General features: G+C 38.5%; 1 protein-coding gene across 1 annotated transcript in view; it reads left to right on the top strand.

Annotated features, from left to right (window-relative positions):
- LY75 (lymphocyte antigen 75) overlaps positions 1-20,205 on the top strand; it is an 82,216-nt gene that overhangs the window by 2,528 nt on the left and 59,483 nt on the right. Inside the window, exons 2-6 of the mRNA XM_063085637.1 lie at positions 3,077-3,448; positions 8,113-8,283; positions 11,380-11,544; positions 17,807-17,917; positions 18,896-19,036. Of these exons, the coding sequence (XP_062941707.1) occupies positions 3,077-3,448; positions 8,113-8,283; positions 11,380-11,544; positions 17,807-17,917; positions 18,896-19,036 (960 nt within the window). The remainder of the gene's footprint in view (positions 1-3,076; positions 3,449-8,112; positions 8,284-11,379; positions 11,545-17,806; positions 17,918-18,895; positions 19,037-20,205) is intronic.

Below are 20,205 nucleotides of genomic sequence, written 5' to 3'. Positions count from 1 at the left end.
AGATTTCGAAGATAGTTTATATGCCCTTACATAACAGATTTTCTAAATAAGGAATTATTTTCACACTTTCTCAGTCCTTCTTCCCACTCTTCAACCTACCATCCCCATAGGGTCACAGACTGAGGCAGACTGAACTTTCTTAAACTCTTGCTAAGTTTAAAGAAAGACATGGAAAAACATCATGAGAGGACAAGACTCACTAGTTAATGCAGTATGTATGAATGCTTATACATATGTTATATAGGAAGGCTGATAAGTTTTCTTAAGTCATATCAATAATTAATATCCATACTAAGTGACCACTGTAAGTGTCAAATGTTGAAATTGCATACTTGGTTCAAAAACAGATTTAGGCAAGTATCTACATTCAGAGAGATGTTACAATTTGTTAAGAAGTTTGGCAACTCCTCTACTCCATGCTACTCCAAACCTCTCCTGTAATTGATTGTTCAGAGGTCCTACAAGGTTGTTAAGTCCACAAGAGTCTGAGAAATAAAACATGCATAGAAAATGAGAAAAAGTACATTTTTTCTCTTCCAAAGAGTATTTATAAAGCAGCATTGCACATGCCCAATATAAGTGAGATTAGAATGACCTGAAATGCTACTAGCAGTAGCTTGACATAATAAAGTTTTGGACATCCGTTCAAGAACAATACACAATGAACTTAGCAAAGGCTAAGGACACTATTACCCTGTGAAAGCATAGGACGTTAGCACTGAGAGTGGCTTAGATATCTCATATTCCACTGCTTTCGTCTTATACTTGGAGGTATGAAGACCCTGGGAGATTAAATGGCTTCCCCAAGTTCTCCCAGCTAACAAGTAGCAGAGGCAGGTATTCAATCTAAAACTCCTTTCTCCTAATTCCACTGTTCTTTCCACTGTACTAAGAGCTGTAGCTAATTCACTGGATTCTGCAAAGGCAGCTTGAAAACTCTACAGCTCCAAACTGCAAAGGAAGGCAAAGCTGCTGCTTGCCCAGTTTACCTGTTTGGAGTCAAAGGGCACAGACCAAAGTGCCCAGGAAAGAGAGCAGTGAGACTACAGGGCAGAAGAGTGGAAGTTTCCAATAAGGGCGGGTGATGGCCACATCTCCTGCAGGAGCGGACTTCTTTTTTCTGCTATAATTCCTGATACTTTGGAACATAAGATTTATTTTGGAGAGGTGAGAGAGAATAGTTTGGAAAAGAGGTAGGTTAGTAGTGTGAGTGGCTGTTGAATATGTGGGAGAAAGACGTTAGAGAAAATGTGTGTAGTAATCATATAAGATGGTACATTTTCCTTTTTTGTTGACTGTCCTCCCAACCGGTGTCCATTATGTAGGGAATGGCAGAGGGATGTCAAAGAAGAAAAACTAAGTGATGGAAGCTGTTATGGCAAATATACCTACCTGCCACCGCATGCAATATTTTAAAATTCACATTTGAAAACAGAAATAATTTAAAGATTTTTTTTTTTTTGCTGCTGTTCCTGTTGTTTCTCTTGTTGCTGCTGCTTTATTTAAAACAAAAAAAAAAATCCATCCAAAGTTCAAACTGTAACCAGACTTAATTTTATAGTTAATATTTACATGGTGAAATTTCCCCTCAAGTCATCAGTCCCCAGTATGGGGATTTTTAACTCTGAAAGCCTGTGAATTATTACAACAAAAGGCATTTAGTGTTAGTAAAATCAGTGGCTGTGAAGCTAGCATTAGAGTGAAAGTGCTTTTTGGGAACCAAAATTTTACACGTCCTTCTGCCCTCTGGTTCATTGATGATAATTATTTAAGCATGTCTAAAATATTTCAGCTTTACTCTCATCAGCATGATGATCTGTGCTATAACTTTTTACATTTTTTTATTTGTAAAAGAACTGATCAAATTGTTCAATTATAGTTTGTTGTAACTGATGTGAATCTTACTCTACAAACTCAGGTGTATGAGAAACAACACTTTATTTTCAGAAAATCAAATGAAATTTTATTCTGAGTTTCCATTCCACCAGGTTGGCAGAACTTTAATTTCTGTCATTATTGAGGTTTTCCCTAGCTCATGCAAAGTGCCAGGAAGACATTCAGGAAGGTCTCTCCTTTAGTCTTTGGCTCCCACTGGTTCCTTCTGAGTTTCCCATTGTCCCAACCCTCTAGATCTTGAATCTGTTTGCTCAGGTGATTCCTGGAGCTCAAGGTTTGGCCTCCCTAGGTGATGCACACAGTCACTTCTTCCAGACCCTCCCAGGTCCTGTTACTTTCCAGGAGGTGCTGCAATGGAGCTGGCCACGGATCCCCCCTACCCTCAGAAACTAGACCTCTATTTTCTCTCATTCCTTTACCCCACTATTCTACTTCTGCCCCCTCAGAAGTCTGCTCATCTCCTCTGAGACACCTCAATAAACTCAGGATTCCACAAAAGGTTCGGTGGAGGTGGTCTTTAAGCAAGTTTTGTGTGGCCACACTAACTTGCCCTAAGGCAGAGGAGCATAGAGGCCCGACTACATACTTGGTTCAGGCGGAAGAAACATACAGTGAGGACAAAGCATTGATTTCTCATGTAGTAGTATACCTTGCCATAGCAGCTAAAGTGTAAGCAAGACAGAAATGTTGTCCCAAGTAGGTTCAGGGTATTTTTCATTGACCATAGATGACCATTCTAAGGAAGATGAAAACCAAGGAGCTTCTTTATCTTATTAAACAAGGAGGAAAAATCTTTCATGGAATGGCAGTAACAAATATACATACTACTCTGAGTGCTCTTTGTATTAGCTCATTTCACCCTCATATACACCATATGAAGTAGGTACTATTTTACAAATGGGAGAACTGAAGCACAGAGCTTAAATAATTTGCCCTGTTCACATGCTAATAAGCAACAGAGGCAGAATGTGAACCCAGAGCCCATGGTCTGACTCCACATTGTCCTGCCTCTCTGTCCACCACTCTCTTCCTGCCTTGTAGAGTACATTACAGTTTGTAAATCTCTGAGGGTGGGGACAGTCCAGTGGTGCTCAGACTCTCCTAAGTAAGCAGGGAGCAAGGCACATTGGCCACATTATCCAGAATCCTGAAATGTCTTTCTTCACTGTCCTTGACTTAGGTAATGATCCATTCACCATTGTCAATGAAAACACAGGCAAGTGCATCAAGCCACTGCATGGCTGGATAGTAGCAAATGATTGTGATGAAACTAGGGACATGTTATGGAAGTGGGTGTCCCAGCATCGGCTCTTTCATTTGCAATCCCAGAAGTGCCTTGGCCTAGATATTACCAAACCCACGGATTCCTTGAGAATGCTCAGCTGCGACTCCAATGCCATGCTGTGGTGGAAATGTGAGCACCACTCTCTATATGGTGCTGCCCAGTACAGGCTGGCTCTGAAGGGTGGACATGCCATAGCCAGTACAAATACATCTGATGTCTGGAAGAAAGGAGGCTCAGAAGAAAGCCTTTGTGACCAGCCTTACCATGGTGAGTATTGGAGAGGGACATTAATCTATTTCATGTTGTGCTTGTTAAATGTGGCATTAAACATGCACTATTTTGTAATAATAAACCTATACTCTGATAATGGCAGTGAGCTAGCATTCAGTTCCAGGCACCGTGCAGTTACTTTGATCTACATTCTTACCACACACCTGTTAGATCGATAGTACCTGCCCTTCCCCGACCTTTTACAGACAAGGCAAGGAAAGGTCAAGTGCCTTGTCCAGAGGTCACTCAGTCATGTTGTGGTATTCCTGGGATTTGAAATCTGACGCCTGAGTACTTCCTATGATATTCTGAACTCTAGAGGAAAAGAAACATTGGATTAACAGGAAATCCTTCATACAAGCTAAAAGCCAAACGATCTAAGAATGTCTATCTTGTTCTAACTTAAAAAAGAAGAAAAAGAAATGTATTTTTCCTTGCCTGTAGATTTTGATATAATGGGAAAATTTTAAGAGTCTCATGTGGATTTATGTATTTGCATTTTTGGCTGGCTATCACACGTTGATGTTTGTATTTATGATTCAGCATTTTAAGGGTGGACTTTTTCTCGACTGCTTCCAAAAAGTATATCAATATCATCTTTGGAAGTGCTGACCATGAACTTTATTCTGAGTCTAAGAATTGGATTGCAAAAATTTTCTAAGTTTAAAAAGAATGACTAGATTATTTATTTTTTAAACCTCGAAATGTAATTAACTATCACCCAAGCACATATTTTTTCATTACATGCTCTAAATTACATCAAATATTGACATATTTGTAATTATCTAAGTCCTATTATCTAACTCTTGCTTTTCTTTAAAACTTACGTAGCTTTATGGAGGTTTTCTTCTCTTAAAGCTCGTTTAAGCTAAATTTGACCTCAGACTCAGGATAGCATCTTTGCTCCCATTCTTGCTGTTATCTGCACAATTTTTTCTCCCGAGGAAACCTCTTTCTATTACCTAGTGAAGAAGATGCACCTACTTATAAGAATGTCAGGTTCTGCTGTTATGGGGAAATACAAAGGTATTTCAAAAAGTTCATGGAAAGATTTGTATTATCTTTTAATAATATTTTTCCACAAACTTTTTGAAGTATACTCATATTAGAGAATTAGAGATGAGGTTTTCCTTTCCTCCATCCCCAACCTTTGAGTAGTTGAAAAAAATCTGTTTCTGCTAGCCAGCCTTCTCCTAAACTTAAAGTAGTTGCTTAAGGTAATTGCTTTCTCAATACCACTAGCTGGCAAGTTTAAATTTTGTGCCACAAAAGCCTTTCTCTAACTTGGCAGCTAAGAGAAAACATAGAAACAAACAAAATGCCTTTTAAACTGAATTTAACTTGTTCAGGGATTAGAAAGGATCATTTTCTTGGCAGAGCCCTTTTGGTCTCCTGCCCCCAGTTCTTTTGAGGGGTATTGCTGTCGTCTTAAACTCTCTCAGTCCCCAAAAGTGTATTCATTTCAGTGTAACCGGTTTTCTTTTTTATCCTATGTATTTTATTTATGCATTTATAATGTTCTTCTCTGAAGGGGGTCTGCAGGCTTCAAAGTGATCAGTGGCACTAAAATGTTAAGAACCCACCAAGGTGAGAGCTAAACAGTGCCAGCACCACCCGGGAGAGAGCTAAACAATGCCACCAACACAGCCCACAGGCATAGTGTTTCTTGACCTTTCCAGATACAATATTTGGAACACTAAATTTTTGTAAAAGGCATGTATAGTTCTCACTAGTCAAGACATAACTCAGGTTTTAATTTTTACAGAGGCCAGAGCTGAACCTGCCACCTCTTGTCTGTTCCTCTCTAGGTAGGTGGCTGGTACCATCTAAGTCCTACATATGAGAAACCTACAAGTCACCCTGGAATTTTCCTGCTTTCCTCTCCCACCATTCAAATTTAATCAAATATGAAATCCTGACAATTCTACTTTTTAAATTCTACCTTTAAATCCTTTTAAAATTCTACCTTTCTGTTCATAAGTTAGGAACTGCTGTAATAAGTTAGGGACTTTCTCAAGGACTACTCTCTTGGACTCTTGATAGGGGTCCCTACCCCCTCCTTCTTATCTAGAAGTATAAAGATAATAAAGGTAAGATACCTGAGTCCCAACAAAGTGAAGTCCAGGGTTACCCAGCTTGTCAGAGCAAAGCTAGATCTCAAAACCAGGATTTCTTTACCAAAATATAGCTTATTTATTTCTCCATTGGTTTTTTCAGTATAAAAAATTTTACTTCCAATGTAATAACTTATTTACAATTGTGCCTGGGTTGCCTCATCCTGTATGAGTCATGTTCATTCTCAGAGAAAACTTTACTGGTATAGGTTTTATGAGTGAACTGCTTTTGACTAGCACCCAGATATGCATTTATATCATTAAGATATCTTGATTTGACTAGCACTCTTCTCATTATGAATGTTTGGTGAATCATACTAAATAGATTTTTAGTGGAGGGATGGCTGTAGAACTATCTGAACTTTTGAGCAACTCTTTAACCGTTCAAGTTATTTTGTCCCATGTTACTAAGAAATTAACTTGTTAGTTTTCCACATAAGTACCTCATGTCACAAATTTGCGCCTATTGCATAATAAGCTGTCGTTTTAAGGATGCTATCACCATAAATTTGCACATTCAGAGGAGATTCTTCTCAGGAAAGCCTATCTTGATAAGGAAACCCATGGGATTTAAGAGGTCCAGCAACAGCAAAGTATGGGAGTAAAACTCTTAATGAATAGTTAGCATAATTTAGCTGCTTCTGTTATTGTTCTTGATGTATGTTTATCATTCCGCAAAGCATACTGTGACTGAGAGAGCTTTTTAATTGAAGCCCAGCTTTGAGCTATGACTCGTAACTTGAAACCTGAGAAACAGTCATTGATGTCCCAAGTTGTTTTTGTATGTGAAGGACTTTAATCAGAGAGCCTGTTTTCATCCCTATCACTTAAAGCTGAGTGACTGAATGTTTCACTTAACTACTTTTCAAAAATGGGGATTTCACAAACAAGTGTAATATTTTGCCCTTCAGATCTCACAGGTTTATGGTAAAGAGCAGATAAAAGAAATGCATAGGAAAGCACTTTGTATTACAAAATAAAAGAAAAAACTGATGGTTCTACAAGTAACAGTCATTGTGTTCAGGGACTATCCTCTTAGTGTTGTAATATGGGAAGAGAAATTGGTCATGAGCTATTGGGAGTTTTTGGTGGGGTTAAAAACGAAACATATATAATAAGCAGAATCCTTATAGAATATAAGGTCAGCATACTCTTTAACAGAAGTACCCTGTTCAAAACCATCTATACAACATAGGAAAACAAGACCAGTGATCCTTAAAAGATTGTTTACAAAGAAAAGCATCCATATTATTCTTACCTTTTGCTGTACTGCTCAAAACATTCCAAGCTGTTAAATTAAGTCTCACACTTCAGTTAGATGAACACCTTAGAATAATAAAGGATGTAGAATCAAACACTGCCTTAAGCATACTTTTAAGCAAATCTTTGAGACATTTTGAGGGACCTTCATAGCCTGGTAAAGGGTGATGATATCTGATTACTGTGCTATATCTAATAGCCATTATTTGACCTGATAGTGACCAGAGTTTTAAACAAATTGAGGCTATCGAAAACGGTGACAGAAATAAATACAGGGTTAGCTATTCTACAAAAACACCTTTTCAGGAGAACTGTTATCAATGTAAGTATTGAGTAACATTTCCAGGCATATTTGAGGTTGTTATCTTTTTCAGTTCCTCTCTATGTACCAGGGAAAATGGTCAAAATGAAAAGCTAGATCTGCTGCCTCTCTAGCCACTAGCTGCTCTCATGACTGCCACGTTGAAGCTGGTTCTTCTTTCATAACCTGAATCACCATACCCTGACCTTCCCCAAGAATCCATTCAGAGATCCGGCAGCTCTTCTCAAAACCCACAGTCTCAATTCTACCTCTACTCTCTGAAACAACAGGCTATTTATTTGTCCTTCTCTCTAACTCCAAATTCTGCCCACCGTCAGTAATTCTAAGGTATTTTTCTGGCCCCACACTTACTAAAAAAGATAAAATAGAGGTCAGTTTAATCTCATTCAGGACACCATTTCTGGTGAAGTACTCTGCCACCCACAGTAGAGTCTCTAGATCCCTGCTTGATCAAGCCAGAATCTTTTAGCTCTTTATCACACTGCAATAATGAAGCTTCACATGGATAATACTATTATTCCCAATTTGCAAATGCAGAAACTAAGGCTAATAGAGGTTGAGTAGCTTGCTCCAGCCAAGTCAGTGGGGGAGCCAGCACTTAAGTCCAGATTTGAAGTCAGCCTCCACGCTTTTAATTTCCACACTGCACAGCCTACTCAGGTACTTATTTTCATAAGTGAAAACAATAGTCTTTCTTTTAAAAAAGGTTTTAGAGGACCGGCCTGTGGCTCACTGGGGAGAGTGTGGTGCTGATAACACCAAGGCCACGGGTTTGGATCCCATATAGGGATGGCCAGTTAGCTCACTGGGTGAGCGTGGTGCTGACAACACCAAGTGAAGGGTTAAGATCCCCTTACCAATCATCTTTTAGAAGAAAAAAAAAAAAAGGTTTTAGATATTAGCTAACTGACACTGATTATCCAGTTTTTAACTCTCCTTTCCTCGACTCTCTCCCCAACCCACAGAGATATATACCAGAGATGGGAACTCCTATGGGAGACCTTGTGAATTTCCATTCTTAACTAATGGGACCTGGCATCATGAGTGCATTCTTGACGAAGACCACAGTGGTCCATGGTGTGCCACCACCTTAAATTATGAATATGATCAAAAGTGGGGCATCTGCTTAAAACCAGGTGTGTATGAGCTGGTAAACTTTATACATGGAAAGAAGAGAGTACCATTTACATAAGGTAAAAAGCAGAAGGAAGAGTTGAAGATGACTCAAGTGGGACTACAAAAAATGTTATTCTAGATAAGGAAGAGAGAGAAGTTATGTGTAGTTATGAATGTGCTTTCAGAAGCAGGTCAGGAACAGAACTCAGATGGATGGTGTCGTGGGAGACAAAGCAGGAAGGAGAAATCGATAGCACAGATACTTCAGGGAGAGGGAGTGGAAAAGGCATGAGCAGTTAGCAAGTTGCTGCTGGTCTTCAGTGGAGTAGCGTCAGAAGACTAGTTGGGATAGGAGCTGGGTGATAGTGGACCGAAGCACGAAGAGAAGGAAGTGGGCTTTGTACGTTTCATGGAGAAGAAGGATAGCAAAGAGTAGTTTGAGGGGGTTGAAAAAGTTTGAGTAGGTTGAAAAAGCACTTACAGGAGGGCGGAGGCTGAAGTATGTTTAGGGCCTGAGGCAAAGAGTGGAAGAGAGAGGAAACATATCCCTGGTCCTCTCAAAATTCATGATGTTGTTCCTTCTGCTATTACCATGTGTCAGAGCACGTTTTCTAGTTGTTTCTTACTAGAAGCAAACTATTCAGGGTGTGCTAAAGAACTCCCTGTTCTTTAGAAAGAGAGGAAGAGATCACAGTAGCAGTTGTGTCATTATATGTAACTGAGACAGTTTCTCACCAATTAGGTGAGAGTTACAGGGGATCCACAGAACCTGACGTGTGATCGCTACTCAAGAAATATTATTTAATGGGTAGTAGGCTGAAAGAATCTATAGCAAAGAGAAAGGAAAGAGCTCCTGACTTAGGTAGTAATAGTTAATATTTACAGGTCCCTGCCAGGGGCCAGGCATTGTTCTAAGCACTCTGTATTAACTCATTCAGTCCTCACAGCATCCCTATAAGGTAGGTACCATTATTTATCCCCATTTTACAGATCAGCATAGTGAGGAGGGAGAACATAGTGAACAGGGGAGTTATATAACTTGACTGAGGTCATACAGCTAATAACTATCAGAGCTAGGATTCAAACCCAGGAAATCTGGCTATGAAGTCCTTGCCCCAAAATAGCTACACTATCCTGTCTTATTGAGTAGCCAACCTGGTGGTGTTAGTAATGCTGAACCCTCCTTAAGGGAAATTGAGCTTCAAAATGCAGAGTTGTAAGCAACTTGAAGAGGTCGTACTGGGCCAGTGGTTCTCAAACTTCAAAGTGCAACAGAATCACTTGGAGAATTTGTTAGAACACAGATTACTAGGGCCTATCTGTAGAGATTTTGATTCACTAGACTTGGGGTGGGGTCCAAGAATTGATAGTTTAATGAATTCCCAGGTAGTGCCAAGGATGCTGGTCTGGGGACCACACTTTGAGAACTACTTACCTAGGGAGAAGCCCAGGCTTTTCAATAGCTGGAACCTACTAAAATAGAAAAAGCCAATATTTGCTTCAGTTGTAATTGATGACAAGCAGAGTTTGGTCAATCAGGTACCAATTTCATTTAACTTTTACTATAGTTTGGATCAGAAATTTCAAATGTAAAAAAAGAGCTTAGACAACCCCAGTGCAAACCCCCATTTCTCAGGATAGGCAGAAGGCCTAAGTTGATGTAATGACCTGTCATGGTGAGATCACATTTGTGTGGAGCCTGTTGAATAACCTGGGATTCCTGATTCTCACTCCTCAGTGTATTTACCTCACTCTACCTTGCTGCCTTGACTGCGAAATGTCTCAGTGCCTCTAGCCTCCTTTGGGGTGGAGGGGGGAGAGTTGTTAATGCATGAATATGCCTTCCGGAGTTACTTTTTATGACAGAAGCACAATTGTGAATTTCTTAAATATGAGGACTGCTAAACCATGGAAGTTGTATAACAGCACACTGCCATCCCACTGGAAGCTTCTGGATTCAGAAGCATAGAGCCTCAGTGGTAATAATGAACCTGTAGGCCATGTGCTTACAAATCCATCCTATTTTGTTTTCACCAAATGTTACAGTCTCTGTTGCTGTTTACACTGTAGAAAAGTGGCTGAAGAAGCAACATGTGCCCGAAGAACCAACAAGTGCCCAATCAGAAGATCAACAAGACCAGGCTCAGAGACCGGTGCTCTCATTATAGCTTCTCCACAAACACTTGTAGATCTTTGTTCTCATCTGTGAAAAAAGAGCTTTTGCCAAGATGATCTCTAAGGGCCATTCCAACTTATAGGTCTATGAGTGTAACATCTAATATGTAATTTATTATGAGAGGCCCTTTAGAACCCCCCCTCAAATGGAGCCTGGGACACACTTGATATAGCCTACATTGGTTTATCCCTCTTGTTGGGAGCATGTGGAAGGCTCTGAGTATATTTTTGAACCAGTTGTATAATTTCAGGAAACAGCTTGAAGATTCTTTGAAGTTGTGCATGCTTTTATATATCTATTAAAGAATATAGTATGTATATTATGTATCTATACACATAATATGTTTACATATACAATACAAGTATAATTGAATTATATAATACTAATCATATATCACATGTTTAATCATCTATTAAGATATTAAGGAGAAACTCAAACTTAGTTTCCCAAATAAGGTGTAGTCACTTGGGTTCTAAATCTTGGCCATTTAAGCAGCATGTCTGTGCACACACATATGCATACAGTGGTGTCTTTGCAGGCTGTGGGTGAACCCAGTACAGTCTACCACCATGTTCAAGAGAGTTTATTTTACATTAGCTCAGTGTTTGAAAATGTGTGCACATTGAGACACCTACCTTCAAGCAGAGGGCAGGCAGGGACATGGGCGAAAACATGGTATTGTAATTGATAGGGGATAAAAGAGGAGTGGAAGATAAAGGGAGAGTGGAAGCTTTAACCAGCCTGAGTCATTTGGTGTCCTATGACTTCAGTTTCATTGTGTAACCAAAGGATTAAAATGTGATCTAAATGAGCAATGGCCTCCATTTTGGCATATCCTAAGAGTATGCAAATTGAATTGCAGTATCTGTAAGCATTTTAAGTAATAGAAAACATTATGCCCTTACTTTATGATCACTAAGGTATCTTTTTTTATCAACAGAAAATGGCTGTGAAAATAATTGGGAAAAGAATGAGCAGATTGGAAGTTGCTACCAATTTAATACTCAGGCAGCTCTTTCATGGAAAGAAGCTTATGTTTCATGTCAGAATCAAGGAGCTGACTTACTGAGCATCAACAGTGTTGCTGAATTAACTTATCTTAAAGGTAGGTTTAGGTTGTGTGTGGGAGAGCAAATTGCTGAAATTGTAAAGGTGCTCTCTTCTATTTTCATATACAGGTGTGTTGTTGAACTGGATTGAATGGCCCCCAAAGTCATTGGAGCTTAATCTCCATTGTAACTGTTGAGGGTGGGAAATCCTATTATGGTAGTTGAAAAGTGGGGCCTTGAAGAGGTGATTAGATTGTTGGACCACGCCAAAGTGAGTGGATTAATAATGGTGGTCAGGTGAATGTTTTTGGAAGCTTTAAAAGAGAGCACATGAGAGTCTTTCTCTCTCTGCTCCACAATTTTATGCCATGTGAGACCCCTGCGTTGCTGTAAAGCCACCATCAGAGAAGACCCTCACCAGACATATTCCCTGGACTTTGGACATCTCAGACTCAGAAACTGTAAGCAATAAATTTTGGGTTTTTTCAATAAATTACCCAGTTCCAGGTATTTTGTCATAAGCAACAGAAATGACTAATACAGTTGTTTTGTGTATATCTTTTCTGGCTTTTCTTGGGATTTAAATTTCAACACTGAAGCCCACAAGCAAAAAAAGTACTGAATGTATTATATTCCATTCATTGAAAATGCTTCTTGTGATGGAGACTAAAGAGAGACTGATGTTCAGAAAACAAGGCACAGTAGCTGATTAAACTGCTACCCTAATCCTAAATGAAAGAATTTGGGAAAAAAGAAAATTAAACTCTTTGAACATTGAAAAGTGGAGAATTTGAGGAAGATGGAGAAGATGGCTGACCCATACTAGATGGTCTCAGTAAAAAGTTCGCATGTTTGAGGGAAGGAGTGCAGTTCTCATGGGCAAGGAGAGTTTTCAGAGCACATAGAGTAGATAGGATTTTGTTCTGTTTTGTTTTGTTTGTGGGGTTGTAGTGGTAACTTTAAAATTTTTAGTTATGAAAACTTAAATCATGTAGACAAGAACAGAAAGTAACCTAAAGACTATTTATCCTTTCGTATAAATTTAAGGATCACCTTGTTAATTTCAGAGAAAATCCCTATGGGGTCTTTGACTGGAATTACATTGAATTATATTTCAGTTAGGAAGTCATTGCTGTCTCTACATTAAGTCTTCTCATCCATGAAAATGGTATGCCTTTCTATTTATTTAGGGCTTCTTTTATGTATTCAGTAAAATTCTATAACCTTTTCCATCAAAGTGTCTTGCACATCTTTTAAAAGAAAGTTTATAAGCAGAAGGTTTTGTATTTTTAAAAATCAAGAAATCTAAGTTACTGAGTTCCTGATGATTTGCTCTCTGAGTGAAAAAAAAAAAATAGTAGTAATATATGATGATTGTGATGTTCCAGACAGACTTCTAAATGCTTTTCATACATTATCTCATTTAATCCCATATAACAACCCTATGTGGTAGGTATTATTATTATTATACTCGTTTTGCAGGTGAGGAATGTGAGGCTCAGAGAGAAAATGTAACTTGTCCAAAGTCACTCACAAGTAATTAGCAGAGCCTAAATTTGAACAGTCTGACTTGGAAACAAGTTGTATTGGGCATGTATCTGGATTTACTTTTTATAAAACAAGTTCTTTGCAGGCTGAGATGGTTCCCATGGGTTGTTTCTTACTTTTGCACAAAATTTAACAAATAATGCACAAAGCATTATTGCTATGTATTAAACAAATACCTATGGACTTATTCAGATAAATCCTGTAACACTCTTTTATAACAACTGTAAAGATCTGATAAATGCTAACTATGAGCAAGGCCCTAATTTATCCAGACAAATAAGTTAATCATCACTACAACTTCACAAGACAAGTATTTTTATCACCAGATAAAGAAATTTTCAGGAAATTGATCAGCATATATAGCCAACATCGCACAGCTAAGAAATACCAGAATTGGGATTTGAGTATCAACATGTAGAACTGTAGAGTCTTGCTTTTTTATTATACAACTTACTCCTCTTACATATATTTCTTTATTTCTTTTTATCATTAAAAGTGTATTGGTCTTTTGTCATGCTTTTTGGCTAAAGCTTTATTCAGACCTCCTTTCTTACTATAGCTTTACCTTTTACCTGTATTGTTTGGGACTTGAATAATCAGACCTCTAGAATGGAAATCTGTCAAATAAGCCTAATGGGCTAGTGCTTGGCTGTGAAAGTCTATTCCAGACCTCACTGAAGGATTACAAAAAATATTGTCGAGAATGGAAAGTGCCAATAAATTTAAGTCTCCTAGAATATTGACATTTGGAAAGTGATGACTTCAGTGAAGGAAAAAAGTGTCAAAGTGTGACTATCAGCATTCTACCAAACAATCTAATGATGTGTTTGGAGGAATGAATGTTGCACAATTCTTTATGCATCAGTTTGTTTTAATAACTCACAAAAGTGAGCTAATATGATGAAGGGACTTACTGTCCTCTACCCGTAGCCAAACACTCTCCACATTTTATGCATATCAGTAATTTTAGAGGTATATCCATTTCTAATGTTTTCAAGCTCCTCTTTCAGTATGAAAGCTGTTTAGGCGTATCAATATACCATATTATGATGGTTGGGTTCCCAAGACCCAAGAAAGCTGTGTTTTAACATCTAAATCTCAGAGCGTCCAAATCCTAAAAAGAAGTTTCTATTATGTTCCTTTACTGAAAACTATCATGTGTAAACATTGGACTAGGAGTAGTGAAGCGAATCAGACAGATTTTGTAATCAAAGTGCTTGACCAAGTCAATAATAAGAAATAAGAGTTGTACATATGCAGAACAAAATGGAGAATATTACTCCCAAGCAACCTCTAGGTTTGGTAGCTCGTGGGTGGGTGGAACTAGGGAATCTATTGCCAGAAAAAAAGCAGAAACAGACCCCTTGAAGATAAGTCCCATGCAGTCTAAAAAAGCTTTCTTTTTGCTGTCTGTCTGCCCTGTACCTAATTAGTTTTCCTTTGATTTTGTTTTACTAATACATGGGTCCTAGAGGTGGTAGATTTGGTTTCCAGGTGCTCGCTGGATTCTGTTTGGGAATCAGATTTCCCATGGCTTTGGCCTTCCCAGGACCTCTAACTACAGAAAGAGGACCCAAGAGAGCAGGAACAGCCCGTTTCCATTCTTCCTAATTTGCCTCTACCCTGAGGAGTTATTCACCTTGAGTCACCTTAACAAGTGCCCCAAGGTTAAGACACTTCGAGGTGAGGGCTCCTGCTGGCTGTGGCTTTTCTGTTGCTTTAGAAGAAGTCTTCTCTGGCTCATTCCAGGTGCATGACAATTATCAAGCCCTGTAGTCTCTCATTGTGGAGAGAGAAATATAGAAGTAAAAGGTCAGGTCTGAACAGGGGTCTCTGGGACAATCAAGAAATATCTACCTCAGAGGACTCACCCATATCGTTTAGGTATGGAGTTTTATGCTAGCAGTCATCTATCTCTTGATGGCAAAGATGGGGCTAGGCACAGTCTCAGATTGGTTAACTTCTTGCCTGGACTGTTTGTATAGAAAAAAAGTCTAGCTCCAGATTATCCAGGTCATCTAAGAAATTTCTGCTCTTTCTATTTACCTGACCAGGACCTTTACAGTTTATCCATTTCTCATTCATATTCACCTGTGAATTAAAAAGATGTATAAGGGGGTGGGGGCGAGAAAAAAAAAGACACATAAAGAACATTTGTGTTTGCCAACATAAATTTTAAAATCCATGATTCCAGTGAAGTCATCTAGACAGATCATAAAGAGAACAGGGTAATGAAGCTAATCAGGAGCATGTCAGTTTCAAAAGATCATTTTGTTCCATTATGTGTACTTGTCATGTGCAGGTAAGTGATAGGATTATTTACTATAATAATCTTATAATATAAGGGAGTGATTACTTCCTGCTGGGGGATATCTGAAAAGGCTTCATGGAAGGGATGGTGTTGAACTTGGGGTGGATGGGAAGGATTGTTCTTCCATAGTATCCCAGGCAGAAATAAATGAAAGGAATTCTGAATATCATGGTATGGTTGATTCTGGAGTACCAGAAACATGTAGTTTCCAGGACTTCTTTTACTAATGAGGAAGATGTTACTATTGGATTACATCTTCAAGGTCTTTGTATACCAGCGCTGGCAGCCCTTGCTTATGTGTAGGAGGTAAAAGAGAAGCATTAATCCAAAGTTCCCTTCAGCATTATCCTCAAGGCATCTACCCAGGTATCCACCTTCTCCTTCCTTAGCAGAGTCCCTTACTGTCTATTTCCTTGAAAAAGTTGAGGCAGACCTTAGATTCTCACCGCCATACTCACAAATTTACCTGCATCTTTACTGTCATTCCTCCAGCTTCTTCAAGGTCAGCTCCTTTCCCCAAGTTCTTTGTATCCACATCAGCTGTTTGATCTACCTCATATTTTCAGTGGTTCTCACTCCATGGACTCCTTCACAACAGGCAATCAACTTATTTTAAACTTCTACCACTAAAAAATAAATATATTTCCTGGATCCTGCAGCCCTGCCTCTTTCTTTCACAGCCAAGATCCTTTGCAGTTTCCTGCTAACCTCACATTGCTCCTCAGTGGAGCAGTACTGAGCTTCTGTCCCTTCCCAGGCTCCTGCCCATCCCTGAATGTTGGTGTCTGGGTTGCTGCTCTTGGCCCTGTTTCTCTTTGCTGCTGCTATTTCTGTTCTTCTACTCTCTGGGTTTCAGTTCCAGTGGAGTGACCTGTTTTAAACATTTGGGTTCTAAAATCTGCAGTAAGGTAAAAATTATGTATAGTCAAAATTACCCTCAAAAAGCCCTTAAAGTATTGATATGGCTTTCTATATGCAAACCACACAGTTTATGTAGTCATGCGCCATATAATGATGTTTCAGTCAACAATGGGCCAAGTGTACGATGGTGATCCCATAAAATTATAATGGAGCTGAAAAATTCCTATTGTCTAGTGATGTCATAGCCGTCGTAACATCATAGCACACTGCATTACTCACATAGGAGCAATAGGTATACCATATAGCCTAGTGTGTAGTAGACTATACCACCTAAGTATGTGTAAGTACACTCTGTGATGTTTGCACAACAATGAAATTACCTAACAATGCGTTTCTCAGAACATATCCCCATTTTAAGTGACTACATATATTAGTGTAATGTAATAACGCATCATATATAATTCCCTTGGAGGAACTGAGAAATTGTTATCAAGTGTTTCACTGCTGGGACTATTTCAACAATTTATAAAGATTCCAACCTGTTAGCTCTTCCTGTTTGTCAGTATCATCTTTGTCTTTGATAGACCATTTCATCAATTGCTCTCTCTTCTACCTGGCCCTCAACCAATTTTTCATATTCTTCCTTTGTGATGTTGATGAAGTCTTACCAGGTTCCTGAGTAATGCTGTTGAATTCCTAGACAGTGGTGAAAAACCTTACAGTCATTTGCACATTCTTCTCTTTCTTTTTCCAATATACATGGACCCGTACAAGCATGATTGCATTCATTTTTTGTGGGCATATGCACACTGAGCGGCATACCGTCAATCGGCTTCACTATTTAAATTTTTTGTGCTTCTTTCCCTTTTTTGCTGATGGCATCTGGTTGTCAAATAATGTATTTGAATGATGCATCTCACTGTAGCATATGTGTATATGTGTGTGTGTGCATGTGCATTCTGTAGCTCCAGCCTAAATATTCCTTTGGACTCTAGAGCTGTATATCCCATTGCCTATGATACAGTTCTGACCTGTATTTCTGACCCAGTACCAGAAAAACTTTATCATTTGGGGGATCTATATCTGTTTCCTTCTACTAGATTGAAATTCTCTTGAGGGCAGGGATTTTGTCATTTTAGTTTTTATACCCTAGTACCTGGCATTAAAATATGTGTTTAATGAATTTAGACTGTCAGTCTAGAATACAATCAGATCTTCAAAATCTGTATGTACAATGGAAACTGCATTTGATAAATCTTCTAGATAAGCACAAAAGGGTTAAAAATAATGAAACAGCTACTCTGAGAAGATTCTCTTCTTACCTTAGAAGAAAGAGAATTGCACAAGCTAATGGGAAAGGAGAATTAAATTAACTTATTAGCCTTTGGGTTTCTCAGTAGTCTGAAGTGTTGTTGTCTATCAGTATCACCTGCCTTTGTTGCATAGACAGCTTCCTATAGGGATTCCTGCCTTATAATCAAGGCCTTCAGTTTTTTTCTTTGTTTTTTTTTTTTTTTGCTATTAGTAGAAATTTAAGTCTGATTTAGGTAATAACTTAGATAACGTTGTCACTTTTTAAAATTATGTAATTCTTACAGAAAAGGAAGGCATTGCTAGAATTTTCTGGATTGGCTTAAATCAGCTGTACTCTGCTAGAGGCTGGGAATGGTCAGACCACAAGCCATTAAACTTTCTCAACTGGGAACCAGGTAACTGCTCCTTCCCCCAGTCATGTTGCACAGAGCAAAAGATTAAAAAAAAAGAGTTCCCGCTCACAGAAAGTTTATAGAAGTTTTATATCTTGAAGATATAAAACTTATGGTTACGTCTCAGAAGAATATTTTTTCCTAAGTCATTCTTAATTGCAGTACTGTTATAGTCAAGTTGAACCACACCGTGGGCAACTGAGCATTTGTTGCAACCCTGCATTTTCAGGTAAGAGCAGAATGAGCCCCACCAGATGGCCCAGGAGCCATTCTGTGTCCCTTAGGAGACTTGACATGTCTATGACTTACCCATGTTGTGTTTCATCTGACAAATGTAGAGCCTAAAAGTTAATCCTAACTTCAGTGCAAAAGATTCCTTCCCACATATAGGAAAAACAGGTTAAGTGCAATTGAATATACCCCATTAGTCATTTTAGTTAATTTAGTTTACTAAATTTCCTTACTATTAAGTAAATTAATACTCTGTTATCTCAGTAAATAGAATCTTTAAAGGTAATTTAATCTTTAATTCAAGACATTAAAGGCATTACAAAGTTATAAATTAATATTTTTACTATGTGGAATAGCAGGTTAAGAGCTACTGAGCATGGGATTTGACATGGAAGTCATTTGGGGACAGAGGTTTGTTTTTTGTTTTTAAAATTACAGTATATCAGAGTGTTTTCCCCCCTGTATCCTATATTTTACCAGAATGACATACAAGGGTACTTCAAAAAGTTCACTGAAAGATTTGTATTATCTTTCAATTCTATTTTTCCACGAACTTTTTGAAGTACCCTTCTATTTAAGTATATGATTGTTCCATTGGGGCTTATACATTTCAATTTAGTTAAAAATTTTAACTATACTATGAGTTCCCATAAAAGCAGAAAATTAGGAATATAAATTATTTTTTCTAACGACTGTCCTGGTCTTAACCTCCTTTCTTTTTTTAACTCTTTGAAAACCCTACCTTTTAAGATATGCCTAGTGCACCTGTAATAGGTGGATCAAGCTGTGCAAGAATGGATGCCGAGTCTGGTCTGTGGCAGAGTTTTTCCTGTGAAGCTCAACTGCCCTACATCTGCAGGAAACCATTAAATAATACAGTGGAGTTAACAGGTACCTTTCTCACTTCCTCATCCAGATTGGTCTTAAAATATTAGTTTTGTGAAGTCAAGTAGATCCGTTTCAGACATCTATTTCCACCTTTCCTTCACCTGATACTGCCAATGCAGAAAAGTATTTGACTTTTAACCCTGTGGTTAGATATTATCAACTGTATACAAATAAAGCTTTGGTTAAGGCAACGAAGAATATCAAGTAAAAATACATATATGCCCAGAAGAAGGCAGAGATATTATAGACAGGAAATATATTTCTGTTCACAGGTGGCTTATTTTCCTCTAGAGCAGAAGTTCCCAAAGCATGGCCCCCAGATCAAGAGCATCAGCATCACCTACACCTGCTAGAAATGCAAATTCCTAGGACCCACCCCAGATTTATTGAATCAGAAATTCTAGGGGTGGGGCCTAGCAATTTGTGTGTCCAAGCCTGAGAATGACGGCTGCAGGGACAGATGTTGTGTCTTTCGTGCCTCTGATGAGTCGAGACCTGTGGATGCAGGAGTATTCCCAGGCTTTCCCACCTCTGCCCTGCCATGCTCGGCCCCTCTTATTCTCCCTTTTCAGGAGGGTTTATTAGGTCTTTGTATTGAAAAATCAGGTAAAAAAGGAGAGGTGAAGAAGGCCAAAACGTGACAAGTGGCGGCTTTTCCAGGGAGTTTGGGGGTGAGAGAGACAGAAGAACAGCTGAAGTTTTTGAGGAACAAAGAAGTTTGAGGAGTTTTCGAAAGAATGGAGAAGAGGGGTACCCTGACTGTCAAGCACAGGGCCCGACGTATACCTGGTATTTGATTAAATCCTCACTGAATGAGAAAAAAAGCCATACTCAAAACTAGGAGGAAAAGAGGTGACTGTAAAATGTCCTGCTCTAGGAAACTGTGGAGAAAGGGAATAAAGCATCCAAATGTCTTGTCATCCAAAAAGGAGCATAAAGCAATTTTTATAAGAAAAAATAGATATATAGAATAAGGAATGTAGGGGAGTATTTTAAGATAATAGGGAGAAATGAACATTTATCTTCCACATTGATTCAAACTAAATTTAGTCCATACAACATAAGGCATAATGGAAGAGCCAGCACAAATGAGAATAAACTAGAGTGACTGATGAAGATTACGTAAATATCTTGCAGTAGCAGTTATTAAGTAAATCATGATGTTTCCACAT

The sequence above is a fragment of the Cynocephalus volans genome, chromosome 1 (assembly GCF_027409185.1).
Source record: "Cynocephalus volans isolate mCynVol1 chromosome 1, mCynVol1.pri, whole genome shotgun sequence".
Lineage (NCBI taxonomy): Eukaryota > Metazoa > Chordata > Mammalia > Dermoptera > Cynocephalidae > Cynocephalus > Cynocephalus volans.
This window is presented reverse-complemented; position numbering and strand designations above follow the sequence as displayed.